Here is a 13,676-nt window from a genome sequence, read left to right as displayed (position 1 = left end):
TACCTCCTCCTCAGGGTCCGCTCCTGAAGGTGGCATGAGGCCGGGCTGCAGGGGTGGTTGAAGCCCCGTGTACATCTGCCGGGTCGGGCCCGGGCAACGAGGGACTCGCCAGACGGCCCCCCCCATTGACGGTACACTAAGATGTGGCAGGCGAGAACGGGGGTGGCGAGGCAGTGAAAGATCACCCATATTGCCCTCAAGGGTCCTGGGGCAGGGTGACATCAAAAGGGTGGTGCCCTCAGGAGTGGATACAGCCCAGCGGGCACATCCTGTAAAATTGGATCGGTTTCAAATAAGGCTGAGTAAAATGTATGTCCATCTTTGTTGCAAATACGCTCTAAATCGGGGGTTCCCAAATTTAAACCTCTGAAGGACCATTTCAAAGGGGAGTCCTGGGTTTCAGGCCGCAGATTGACAATTTCTTAAAATATTATATTTTTATTCAGGTAATAACTGGAAGCACAGAATAAGATTATTTATTTTTTAACTTATTTTTTCTTTTACTGTTACACAAATGTATAGATTTACCAGATAATAAGTGAAGCTTTAATTTCAATAACTGTAATTTGTTTAACAAGTATTAATATTAAATCTAATTAAAAATTGTAGAAATACAAGTTCATGGTACTGGAAATAACAGCAATAGACCCATCCTTATTTTTTTGTTGGGTTAGATGTATGCTGTTGATTTTTCTGAGATACTGTGCACTGCAATTTTGATTCAGTGCTTGACATTGCAATTTGGAGGGTCTCATGAAGGTGAGGATCTATCAACCTGGCTCTTAACTTCGACTTGTTTATATTCATTGTTTTCAAGGCTTTCTTGTGTATGTACTTGCTGGTGAGTAGAGAAGCCATGCATTATCCACAGTTACATAGTGCAATGCAAAGTATGTTTTGCAGGAAGAGTCCCTTGTAAAACTCAAGGAGACTAAGTACATGGTAAGATACTTTTATTTGTGCACTACCTTGCAAGTAGGTAAATTCCAAAGGTATGCTTAGGTCACATATAAATAGATTTTAAAAATCCTTCCAAGAAATGCTGAATAATTTGGAAAGAATTTTCAGAACTCAGAACTTCCAATGCACTTGGTTCTTCATCTGCGCATAAGTGCTTTGTATGATGCAAAATGATCAACATAATTTTTCTTCAGTTGCTTCTAAGGTAGTTTATATTTTTGTTCAGAGATATTAACACCATCAAAAGAGTTAAAGTGAACTTGAAGCTCTAAATTCAATTCGTAGAGAAGACCAGTGATATTAACTAAGAGTGCTAAATTACACAGTCACTCAGGATAAGCTTTTCCTCAGCTGACTGTCACTTTTTCATTCAATAAAATATTATCACCCTAAGATATCCTTGCTTCTCATGTAACTATGCTGTGCTTGGCTTGTTCTGGTCAGACCTGAAGAATGTCTTGCATTTGAAAGCTTGTCTAACTCTACCCCAACTATGCAACTGGTCCAATAAAACTTATTACCATAAGAAATCCTTGCCTCTCACCTTTTTTTATTCAGAAAATAAAAGATTTCTTTCCTCAAGTGTAGTTCAGTGTGGCACCTGTGCTTAGCCATCAAACTGCTGTAAAATGTACATCTCCAAATTCAGCTTCAGAAACTTCTAAGAAGACTTAAAACAGATGATGACTGAAGCCTTGAGATTTGATAAAGTTCACAAACTTCACAATGATACTCATGATATGGTTCATCCTGAGAACTTGAGCCACAATAGTTTCTTGATGGACAATGCAGTAGCAATTAATTATGTCCACACCATGTTCATCAAAAACTTTTTGTTTTAGTAGAGCCACTGCTCTGGTTATGGCTCCAACCATGGATGGGGTGCCACCTGTAGTGACACCAACCAGTGATGCTCACTTTGTGTCATTTGTCTCAAATGCATTAAACATTCTCTGGCTCAGTTCTTTAGACTTCCAAGCCAAAAGAGCTCTTCATGCATTTGAAAATCTATTGGAACTCTACAAATGAAAAAAAAATACTTGAGCACTATCTATTATGTTGGTAATTCTCAACTAAAGCAATTGAATGTGCCAGAAACATCAGCAATATCCTGAAGTTGTAGTTTAACACCATCACCAATGCCCTCAACTTTGCATAACACTTATATTTTAGATATGTTAAATACCGATGTCCTTTTAAGAAACTGATCAATATATTTACAAGTTTTCTTTTATCTAGAATCTTCCAACTTTACCTTGAATAATAGCCAACTCCTGCAATAATACTATTGAAGTGAATGGAGAGATATTTACTACATCATCCCATGAAATTGTACCTCTGTATTAAAAATGATCTTTGGAGCTTGCCAAAAATGATGAAAGAAACAGGAAAGCATTGCTTATGAAACGAACCATTTTCCTATTTTTCTGCCAATTTGAGGAATGTATGAGTATTGGAGAGTTAACTCATGATCGGTGGTTTTATATATTCTTACCCTGAAGAGTATGGCGGTTCCACTGAAGCAAGTTGTGGAGTAGTGTTATTGGAATATGGCTCTGAGGCAGTTTGACTTTGGTGAAAGTATGTTATAAATAGGTATGTGAGACTTTTTATCAGAATATTTGTAAAATAAATGTACTTTCAGAAGTAAAAAAAAAACAAACCCTCACTGCCTTTTCATGTACAACAATTTCTGCCTACCACACTTTGTACTGAAATGGCCATGAGGAGGCACAATTATTCACTCTGTTACGCAGATCTGAATGCATGTGCAACAACTTAGACATTTTACACTGAATTGCTACCATAAAAAATGAAAAGAGAATGGATCAAATTAGATGCTAATCTGTGCCTTTAAATATAATGGGGTTGTACAAGGTTTTACTTACAAATGGCAAAGAATTGGGTCAATATGTGAATACAAAGAATAAAGAACAACTAGAGGTACATACTCGACAGTATTCTGCTATTGGTTACACCAAATGACTCTCTTTGAATTAACAAGGTTGCATGAGTGTCTGAGAGAAGAACTTAACTTTTTCATGGCTTAATGTTTCCATTTGTTTAACCTTCTGACAGGTTCTTTGTCTAGTGAAAGGAACTTTGAGGTGTAAAATTTGTAAAAGGCCAAGCATTCACATTAATTTTCATGCCTAAAACAATATTTGAAATACTAAGGGTCCAGCCCTTCCAATTAGCATGTAGGTAAGTTGGGAAGAGTCCCGTTGAGAAGTTATACATGGGAATGTTTTCAGGATCAGGCATTAGACAGGTTTTGTTTCAGCAAGACACTTGCACACATGCCTAAGTTTAAGCACTTGAGCTGTGTGGTTGAAGCCAAAATGTCAATGTTGTGACATTTAGAACTGCTTTGTTTGACATTTAAGCAGTCACTAAAATAAGCTTGTTGAATGAGAGCTAAGTCAGTATAACTAAGGAAGCTATGATGTGCAATTTAACAGGCATTACAGTTAGGGTCACTGGAAAACCATGGGTGGAAGAAAACTGAGGCTCTTACTATATGAGGCTCTTACTATATTTACCCTTTCCATATATGGTGCTCAGGGGCCCCACTGCTTGTTTTCTCTCTTGCTGCTGGACTGCATATTAACATCTCAGCATCATCCCTCAGCTTATTTTCACCCAAATTGTAACTGAATCCTGTATACTTTTACATCAAAACAGTCTAAAACTCCAGGTAGCTGATTCCAAGATCTACAAACTCAGAATGAAAGGGCAAAATGTTGTAAACTACAGGCAGGGAGGGAAATGTTCACAACTATGGGGAGACAGATTAATTTACTTTTAATAATGATCAAACATGCTATATTCACTAATGACCCAAATCTAGGAATTGAACTTGGAATGGTATGGTCCCAGGCTACCTCGTGAGCCTGTGCTTGTGTGCCCATGGCTTCCATGAGACTTGAGAATGAGCTGGAATTGTTACTCTGAATACTTCCTTAACCAGGGCCCTTGGGAAGCAGAATTTTTCCTGAAGCATTCAGTGAAATTATTATAGGATCCACTCTTTATGTCACTTTAAATATTTTGGGAGGTTAAATTCTCCCCAGAATTCACAATGGATGATGTAATGTTTCTGATTGCTGGATCTTACTCATTTATACTGGCGATTTGAACTTCCTTCTTTCCTACTGCTTTGGACGCTTTGGACCAGGCTCGCTTGGAGCTGCGTGGGGTGATCCTGAGCATAAGCCTGTCTGGCTTCCTATCTCTTTTCTTTTCTGACTCCCAGCTGTCTAAAGGTCTCTTGCCATTGTTTATCTCCCTTTCTGATTCTTTTCTTGCATTTTTGCAGTGTTTTTTCTTCTTTTTCTCTGCTCTCTGTCCCCTCCCCCTTTACTTCCGGTTTCTTTGTCTGCAAGTTGCTACTTTACAGATTTTTTCTTACTGTTTCGTTTTCTTTCTTTCTTTCTCTTTTGCTCGTTTGTTGCAGGGAGTTATCTTTTTCTATATCTTGCCTTTCGAGGGGTGCTCTTAATTTCCCCCACTTTTTTTGCTTTTTTTCTGTTTCTGTTTTTTTCCTAACCCTACCCCCCACCTGCTCTTTTCACTTCACCCCTTTTTCCCTCTCATTTTGTTTTTTATGGCTGCATTCCCAGACACTTATCTCTCTAGTTAATATATACCTCTTTTTTTCTTTCTCTTAGCTTTTAGCTTTTCAAATAACCCCTGTCCTAGCAGGAATGGCTGCTCCAACCCCAGGAGTCTGCTGACTTCTTGGTCACGTCCCAGCTGGCATGAGGATGCCTTTCAAGACCTCCCCCTTACCCATGGCTTGAGGGTTCACACCCCTCCCTATGTTGGAGTTGAGGTCTGCGTAGGTGCCCTAGCTGGTCTCCTGGGGCAACATAACATATGTTATGCAGGTTGTGTTAACATGGTCCCAGTGATCTACCTGAGTGCTTCCAGAGGGCCTGGACATTGCAGATGTACACTAGCTTTCCATGCCCCTAGACACCCAGGCAGTGAGGGTGGGGATTTCCAACATGCCTCCACATGTGATTGACCAGGAGCTGGCCAAGGAACTCAAGCCCTATGGACTTCCTACGAGTCCCTTTCGCTGATTAAGGATCAGAAGCAAGGACCCAAAGCTGAAGCACGTCCTGTCTTTTTGAAGGCAGGTTTTCATGCTCCTCAGGGAGGGCCCGTGGTCTCTGCCTTGCTCCTTGAACGTCACATTTGACAGGTGGAGGTTTGTGATTTATTTTTTCTTGGGGGAGACTATGTGTTTCTAGTGTGGTTGCTCTTCCCACCTGGCAGCCCAGTGCCCATGTGGGAAAGCGGCCGGAACGCTGGCGACTGCAGTGGTGCCGATGGATGGTGTATCCACTTCTGGGACACAGGCTCCACCCAGTGAGGCTGGGAGCTCTTCCCGATCTCCTTTCATCCCTGTTCTGAGGGAACTGGGGTCTCTGGCATGAGAGCACTATCCGGTGGAGGGGCTGGGACTACTTCCCAGCCCTCTCCCCAACCAATCCCACCTACAGTGCCCACCTCCCCCCACAGTGCAGAGGCCCCACTTGGTGGAGGGGCTGGTGCTTCCACTTGCCCCCTACCTGCCATGACCACTCTAGCCAAGACAGCTGGGGTGGCTGGTGACTATGGTGCCAAGGCTCTGTTGGACTATGGGGCTTGGGCCTTCTCCTGGCTACTCTTCACCGTGGCCTTGTCTGAAGTGGCTAGCCCCAGGGAGGCGGGCTGGGAGCAGTCTGGCCCATCCCCTACAAAGGGAAGGCCACCTGTCATAGGAAGAAGAAGAATAAAGAGAGGAAGGTAAAGGGGGCCTCTCAGGACACCCCATCCCCGCTGGGACCCTTCTTGGCTGGAGAGCCTGATCCCGCTCCAGCTGTCATGCTGGAAACCCTGTTGAACACAGATGGCGATGGCTTGGAGGTGGGGGAGGTGAAGACAGGAATCACCAACCCCTCACCTGTCTCCCAGCTTCCGGATTTGGGTGGCAGTAAAAGTGATTCAGCATGCCTCTGTTCTGGAGGCCCAACTTGGGGAGGGCAGGGGGGAAGAGGAGTCTGCTGACTTCTTGGTCACATCCCAGCCTACCAAATTGAATGAGGAAGCTAGTGAGATGGAGATCCAGTTTTCTGAGTTCTGCAAGTGACCTTGAGAGCAGGATGACCTCTTTCCCCCCAAGAAGGCGGGGATTGCTCTCCCGGAGCCAGTCCTTGACCTGGACGATGAGAGGATGTTGATGTATCTAGACATTGAAGTTGTAGACACTGCATTTGTGGGTAAGCTCCCACCTGGGGTGCAGCCTCACTGAGCTTCTTTTGGAAATGTCCAGCCCATGTCGACAGACCCCCCCTGGGTTGGCCTTGACTATGAGGGTCTCTTGGCCTTTTTGAAACAGACCAAAGGACATAAGAATGTAGCAGGGCACATCACTCAGTGGCACACAGATCCTAACCTCTTTGTCAAGGCTGCCGGAGCTGCGGCCAAACTTATGCAACAGCTCTAGGCACTCGGCAAATAGCTTATGATCTAGAGAAGCTTGCACAGTGGGTGAAAGATGAGTAGGGTCTGGGGGGGTCCCTGGAGTAGAGTAGGGCATGATAGGCCTTCCCTGACCTGTCTCTGCTTTTTTGCTTTACTCTTGAGTGCTCACTCTTCCACCTACACCTTACCTCACTCTTTCTCTCCCACATCCACACCCATGGCAGCCACAACCATTGGCACTTTTAACATCTACGACTGTTGAGATCCAGTGAAATGGGAGGCTGTCCTGGAGCTTCTGTGATGGCTATTGCCTTCTTCTAGAAGATGCATTCCAATGGGCTCAACCAGGTGGCTTGGCATGCTGCTTGGTGAGGCCACTTGTTCCTGAGCCACGGCACCAACCTTAGCACGATGGTTGTGACTCTACAATCTCCACAACTACAGCATGATATGGTGGTGGTGCAGGAGGTCGGCTCCAGCTGCCTGCTGACTGTCCATGTCACCCTAGCACAACACCACCTGCTACTCGTCAACACCTATTCATCCACTGATGGTGAGGAGAGGGTTGCTTTCTTTGAGACCTTGGTCACCCTCCTGTGTGACACTAGTGAGGATGATGACCTGCTCCTCATAGGCAGGGACTTTAATTGCACCATTGATTTCTCACTCAACTGCATGGGGCCTGAGCCTCACCTGCCCTCAGCCCACAAGCTGCAGTCTGCCCTGGAGAATGCAGGCCTCATTACCATCTGGCGAAGCCTGCATCCTGATCCATGACAGTACATCTGGGCCAGGATGAGTGCTGATGGTTTCATCACGGCTCGCCTTGAGTGCCTTTATGTCACCAGGCACCATTTGCCACTCCTGTGCAGTGACTGCATCATTCCCTTGGGCCTGTCAGATCATGGCCTTGTCTGCTGTGAACTGAGCCTGCCAGGGACAACCTGCATGCAGGGCACCCTATTGGTGCTTCATCATCAGCCTGCTTCAAGACTCCTACTTATGAGACTGCCTCACCCATTTTTGGCAGGGCTGGGAGGCCGCAAGACTGATCTGCTCCTCCTGGAAGAGTGTGGCCTATGGAGCAAGGATCTGTGTCTGCTGCCAAGAGCTGGCAGAAACACATGCCCCAACCTGCTTCTTCAACCTGAAGCAGCAGCGGGCAGTAAGCAAAGTCTGAGATCACTTCAAGACCCCCAAGGGCCAGGTAATCACAGACCAGGTGAAGTATATGAGCACACCGTGCCGTGACACATCGTGACCTATTTGTGGCTGAGCCGTCCTGCCCTGAGGCCACATGGGAACTCCACAAGGGCCTGACACATCTCTGTGCCCTGGAGGCCAGTGAGCTTCAGCAGGAATTGTCTCTGGAGGAGTTGGCAGTCGCCATGGCTAGCCTCACCTCCAGCAAAGCCCCAGGCCTTGATGGGTTACCTGCCGAGTTCTACAAGACCTTCTGGCCTCTCCTTGGCCCCTGCCTCCTGCACTTTTTCCAGGAGAGTCTTGCCAACAAGGTCCTGCTGATCAGCTGCCACTAAGTGGTGCTCACACTGCTGCCCAAGAAGGGAGACCTTGGTTGCATTAAGAACTGGCGGCCAGTCTCCCTGCTGCGTGTGGACTACAAGGTTCTGGCCAAAGTGCTGGTGAGCCACCTCCGTACTGTCATGGCCTCCATCACTGGTCCTGATGGGTGCCACTGGCTCCCACAAGCTGTCCTTTACCTACCTGTAGCTTAGGGGGGCCAGAGTTTGGTTGACCTTGCGAGCAAGGTGGCCGCCTTCCACCTGCAGGCCCTTCAACAACTCCTGTACAAAACTCCTGTTGTCTACCTTAGCAACAACTGGTGTGCTGGTTTCTGCAGAGGGTGGGGGCCCTTGGCTTTGACTGGCAGCTCTTCCTGTTGGACCTCACACTTTTGAACTGGGCAATGCTTCCAGCTTTCTACCTCAGCATGGTACAAGCCTGGCAAGCCACTTTCTGCCTCCAGCCCCAGGCCCATCGCTTGTAGTTCCCACAGCTACTGAGGGAACCCCTGGTGCACAACGCAACTCTTAGATGCCCCATGCTGAGCCTGGCCTCTGCCAGTCTCACAGCCACTCTCATCCAGGCGCATGCCCTCTGCCTGAGCCATCTCCTTGACCCCTCTCGGTCAGCCTGGCTCTTGCCTGAGGGCTTGATCACTTGGCTGGGCATGCGCTCCATCCGCAGTGTGGGCCATCTGCTGTTTGACACCCAAGCTGTCCTCCCTTTGGAGGCAGGAGCCACCCTGGATGACCATCTCCAGGCGGGCCAGTTGCCCTATGCTGCAGATGTCCTGAGTGAGTTTTTTCCTGCATTACCAGTCACCCCGGCCATGGCTGGTGAGCTGGCCGGCAGTTCTGGCATGCTGCTGACGCTCCCTGTGCCTCCTGACAGTGACACAGATTGCCCCTTTGCTTTTCTGTCGTTTAGAAACCTATATGCCTTGGTGGTTCATGTCTGCCATGCCCAAGTGCTGGCAAGCTGCCCCAATACACCATGGTGATGATGCCTGGGGCTGCCAGATTCCCTACCAGCCCACCTGGCATGGCGCACATTGTATAAGCTGCCAACCTCCAAAAAGACTGGTGACCTACTGTGGCGGTTGCTGCATGGCGTCCTAGCCACTGGCACATTTGCACCCCTCTTTGACCCAGCCGCCTCGACGGCCTGTCCCTTCTGCTCGTGGGGAGTTGAGGAGACCCTCTTTCATGTCTTCCTCAACTGCCCCCACCTGCAGCCGCTCTTTGTCACCCTCGAGCCGCTGCTGCAAGTGCTGGGGAGGAGCTTCTCAGAGACCACCTACGTATGCTCCTATCCATACCGGCCAGCTGAGAAGGGCCCCATCTGTCCAGCCAACTTTTTAATGGGTGAGGCCAAGATGGCTGTCCTCAAGAGCCACTGAAACTGGCTTGCTGGGACCAGCTCAGATGACGACCTGTGGCTTTTCTGCCTCCTGGTGCAGGCGCGCCTCTCGGTGGAGTTTGAGTACGCTGTGCTCTGGCGGGTGGTGCCTGCCTTTGAGACATGGTAGGCCCTTGAGGGAGCATTGTGCCATGTGGAGGATGGCCATCTCAAATACACACTTTGATGTCATGATCAGTCTGGGTGACTGGGCTGGTTCGGTGTCGGACTATGACTTCCAGCTCGTGCTGCGTCCTGGGCCCTCACCAGGCTGCTTTTTTTTGCTTTCTTTTTGTGTGGGAAGTTGAAGGTGTTGTCATGTGTATGATTGGATCGAGCAGGGTACAAATTGTTTATTTATAGTTATGACCATGTGGCCGGCACTCTGACTGCATAACTAGCATGTAAGACACAACTTGGAATGTAACGAAGGTGTCTGTCACGGTGTGATGTGATGAAGGCAATGACATGGTGTTCTTGGTTTGATAGTAATTTGTTTGTTTTTTGCTTTGTAAGCGGCCAGCCTTTTTGTATCCCTGAACCCCTGAATAAAGTAGTTAAAAGTCAAAGTCCTTCCTTTTCATTATCTGCTGCCCAAGACTTACAGGTTTTTTTCTGTATGGCCATCAACACTGGCTACCATAAATTTGTTCGTAGAAATAGGGGATGGTAAATCTCAATAAGATGTCACCCAGTTCATTCCAAATACAAATTTATAAGTCTGTTGTCATCTTTTACTTATCCATGTGAGAGGTATTAACATTGATTTCAAAGCTAGAAATAGGAAGGGACTGATTTTCCTCTCACATGTGTCAATCAAAATTAAATCCACACAACTGCAAGGAGGTAGCTGTTATAAAACTGGCATGAGAACAAAAATGGGCTCAAAGTCTGATAAAAAGAAAAAATATAGTAAATCTAAACAAAAGAATGTTTTCAATATTTAGGGACAAATTTTATCTTCTGTCTTCCAGTGTGCAGTCATTACTCACTGAATTATAAATGCAAAAACCTTGGCTTTCTGTCAATTCCAGGAGACAGTGAAATTAAAAGATTAATGACTAAATATTCCATAGATAAAAGCAAAAAATTCCTTGCCTGGTTTAGCAATATCTTTAGTCTGTTAAGGCAGATGTTTTTGAAATCTTTCATCACTTTAGCTGTCCATTTACATTTGCATTGTAGTCAAGTAGGAGAAAGAAATGGACTCAATAGTTTTTTTTTCTGCATGTCATGCATTAACAAAATCATCCACAGCTTGCATCAAAATATGTACGTCAATAGCAAAATTCAAAACCATATATTTTGCCCATGTTCTCAATTTTTGGGCCTGAATTTATCAGATAGGTGTTCTTCATGACAGCATCTCATTTTCTACACCTTTGATACTTTCTGCAAGTCTTGCAAAGAGCCTTGTGACACTGCACTTAAAAGCTTTATACCTTATGGAAAGTTTATAGCTCTTGCTATTTTCAAGATTTGGCTCCACTTTCTCTTAATCATAGCACTCCCTTTCATTTTCTAATGCTGCTGTGCATGTGTTTTATTTATGCAAGATCTAACCTAAAAATCTCTGACTTTTTTTCTGCTTTAGTTTGATAAGGTGGAGATAATACTGGAAGATTCAGATCTGTAGTTTTATGCGTATTCTTGAGTTGGACCAAGTTTCTCTTATTTGTGTTAAGCAAGTTGCTCGGGTTTTCTTTTGATTGCCTCAAACTTCTTACCATAAATGTTTGTTGTTGAGGCATAGGGAAAATTGGAGGTTTGGAAGCATTGATCAGAAAAGGAGGGGGATCACTTGTTTGCGGTGATGATCTCATCCAGGAAAACTTTTTAATTATGGTGTCTCGCAGGGCAGCTTGTCTCAGCCTGGGTAAAGGGGAAAGCTGTGGAGATTTAATCATTAATCGATTAGGACTTTCTTTTCCTGGGTGTCGCCATGTTGGGGTTGGAATGTTGTCATCCACTGCTTTCAGAAGGTCTTTAAATTTTGTGTCCTGATGGGGCACGGTGCTCCAGCCTACTAGTCTATTCTCTGTTAGAGATCGTGGTGTGACTCTACTTGTAGATGACGTTGTGGACCTTTGAACCTGGTGGTTTGCAGAATGTGCTTGATTCTGTACTAATGCAGGGGGTAGTTTCTCAGGAAGACTGGCTTCCCTGACTTCAGTTAACTCTTCAGAATCATCCACATTCTCTTGCAGAGACACAGGTGGCTGCTTTATTGGGTCACATAAACCATTTTGATTTGGTGACTTAGGAGGCTCAAGGTGAACCAGTTCTCTGTCTGCAAACTTGGAAACTAAATGGAAGGTAAAATGAATCAGATTAGTTCATGCTGAAATGGTAGTTTCAATAAAGTAACAAATTATTTCTAAAAGAGCCTCATCTTGTGACTGAAAAAATCAGTTTGACCTGAGGTTGAGCACTTTCAAAATTATAAACATATACATACAAAAAACAGCTGGTAATTTGGTGCCCAACTTCAGACGCCTTGAAAGGGCCTGTTTTCAGAGGGTAAATGGGTAGCATTGCTTAAAAACTTATCCCCTTTCAAGTGTTTTAAGTCAGCCATACAAAAACAGAAACATTCAAAATGATTAGAAAATGTATGCCTATGTATAAAGTGAATTATTACATATGAGTAGCTCAATATCAGTGACTGCATTGCACAGCTCTTATCCAAATGATCAGGAAGCTGAGGTTGCAGTGATGGAAAATAAAAGTGAGCATCTTGGCATAAGGCTGCCTAGGTATCTTTTTATTGTGTTAGGTCATTTGGATTATTACACAACATGTATTACAGACACTATAAATCTAAAAATTTTTAGGTGTGGGATGGCTAGAACAGAATTTGATTTTTTTATATACCAGATTATCCCTTTCCCTGAACTTTGAGAAATTTTTTACATTGGTGTGCAGGGAATATAAAATATTAACTGTCTGACTTGGGGCATGGCAATGGAAATCAGTTGAATTGTGATTAGCACCATCCCTGTATTCATCCTTAAAATCCAGTGTCATTTTTGTCTTATTTTTCCTGTAGAATAGTTAGCGTTTGGACTGTTACAGACTATGAAGGTACCAGCACAATCCTTCTTACTAAGATTGATCAGGCAAGCAAAGGAAATGACTTGGATTATGACTTATCACTGACAATTATATGTATTCAGTATCTCCAGTGTAAATTGGGTTAAATCAGGGTGTCAGACTCACCCAGCTCCCTAGGCCAGATTTGGAGTGTGGGACTCCATGTGTGCTGGATCTGGACTCAGCAGCAGCAGTAGGGTGAATGGCATCAGGAAGCCACAGGGGTAATGCAGCCATTGCTCATCCCCAGCTCTGAAACACATCTTTGTACCCTGGATTTCAGCAGTGGGCCCTGGCCCAAATCCCTGGCCCCTCATGGGCCAGACGACAGCACTGTAGGCTGGATCCAGCCTGCGGGCCATTGTGTTTGATACGCCTGGGTTAGATACACATGTGCAGCTTTTTTTTCCCCTTGTGCAAAGGTCAAGTGATCAGTAAAATTGAAAAGGATTTTCATAAGGTGTGAAGGCAAGAAGTTTGTAGTTTCACCTTCTCTTTGGTTTATCAGTGTTCATCTATTGCCTTCTATTTGACTGTTTGCACAACGAATTGCCTGTTTATCACAGAGGAGGGTTCGTACTGGAAAACTTTGTTTTCCCATCTCATTCTACATTTCTGAGTCCCACGTTGATCCAATGGATATGCTTCTCTTGCTCCTGGTGAATGCAGCAATAACACCTAATCTCCTTTACACTGACTTAAATTTTGGAACACATACTTTTACACCCCCCAGTGACAACAAAAATACTTTTTGATGAAAGAGATAGGACAGGGACATAATGAAATGCTGAAGGTCTTTCTAGTGAAAACTGTACTGGAAGGCTAGGAGCATTACATTTGTTCCTGGACAAGTTGTGCTGGCATTTATCCTGGAACAGAAATATCCCAGGATTGGCTTGTATGCACATTGTCCTTCTAACCAAGATTTGGCAAGCAGCTGAATGCACTGACACTTTTCAGCCATTGATTCATGCAGTTCCAAGAAAGCCACTCAGGAGTGTTTTGTGATGTCCCAGGATAAACTGTCAGTACTTCTTATCCTATGAAACTTTTTAGGATTTATCATAGGAAAGTGGACACGGGCATCTGAACAACTGCACTTTGTCATGGGATAAACTGTTTTAACCCAGGTGTGCGGCCGTGAACTCCCTAGCGCCCCCTACCGTCACGTTAGGGTGAACTCAGCACCCTCAGAATCTCGCCCGCCACGACTTTGATGACAAATA

The 13,676-nt window shown here is 45.0% G+C and overlaps 1 protein-coding gene across 4 annotated transcripts in view; it reads right to left on the bottom strand.

Moving 5' to 3' along the window:
• Positions 1-10,051: 10,051 nt before the first annotated feature.
• Positions 10,052-13,676, bottom strand: part of LOC109311832 (carbon catabolite-derepressing protein kinase-like) — a 37,969-nt gene continuing 34,344 nt past the window's right edge. For all 4 annotated transcript variants that reach the window (XM_019537694.1, XM_019537695.1, XM_019537697.1 and 1 more), the window contains one exon: positions 10,052-11,662. In XM_019537694.1, the coding sequence (XP_019393239.1) occupies positions 10,905-11,662 (758 nt within the window). In that variant the 3' untranslated portion in view covers positions 10,052-10,904. The remainder of the gene's footprint in view (positions 11,663-13,676) is intronic.

The sequence above is a fragment of the Crocodylus porosus genome, unplaced genomic scaffold (genome assembly GCF_001723895.1).
Source record: "Crocodylus porosus isolate Cpor-Errol unplaced genomic scaffold, CroPor_comp1, whole genome shotgun sequence".
Taxonomy (NCBI): Eukaryota; Metazoa; Chordata; order Crocodylia; family Crocodylidae; genus Crocodylus; species Crocodylus porosus.
This window is presented reverse-complemented; position numbering and strand designations above follow the sequence as displayed.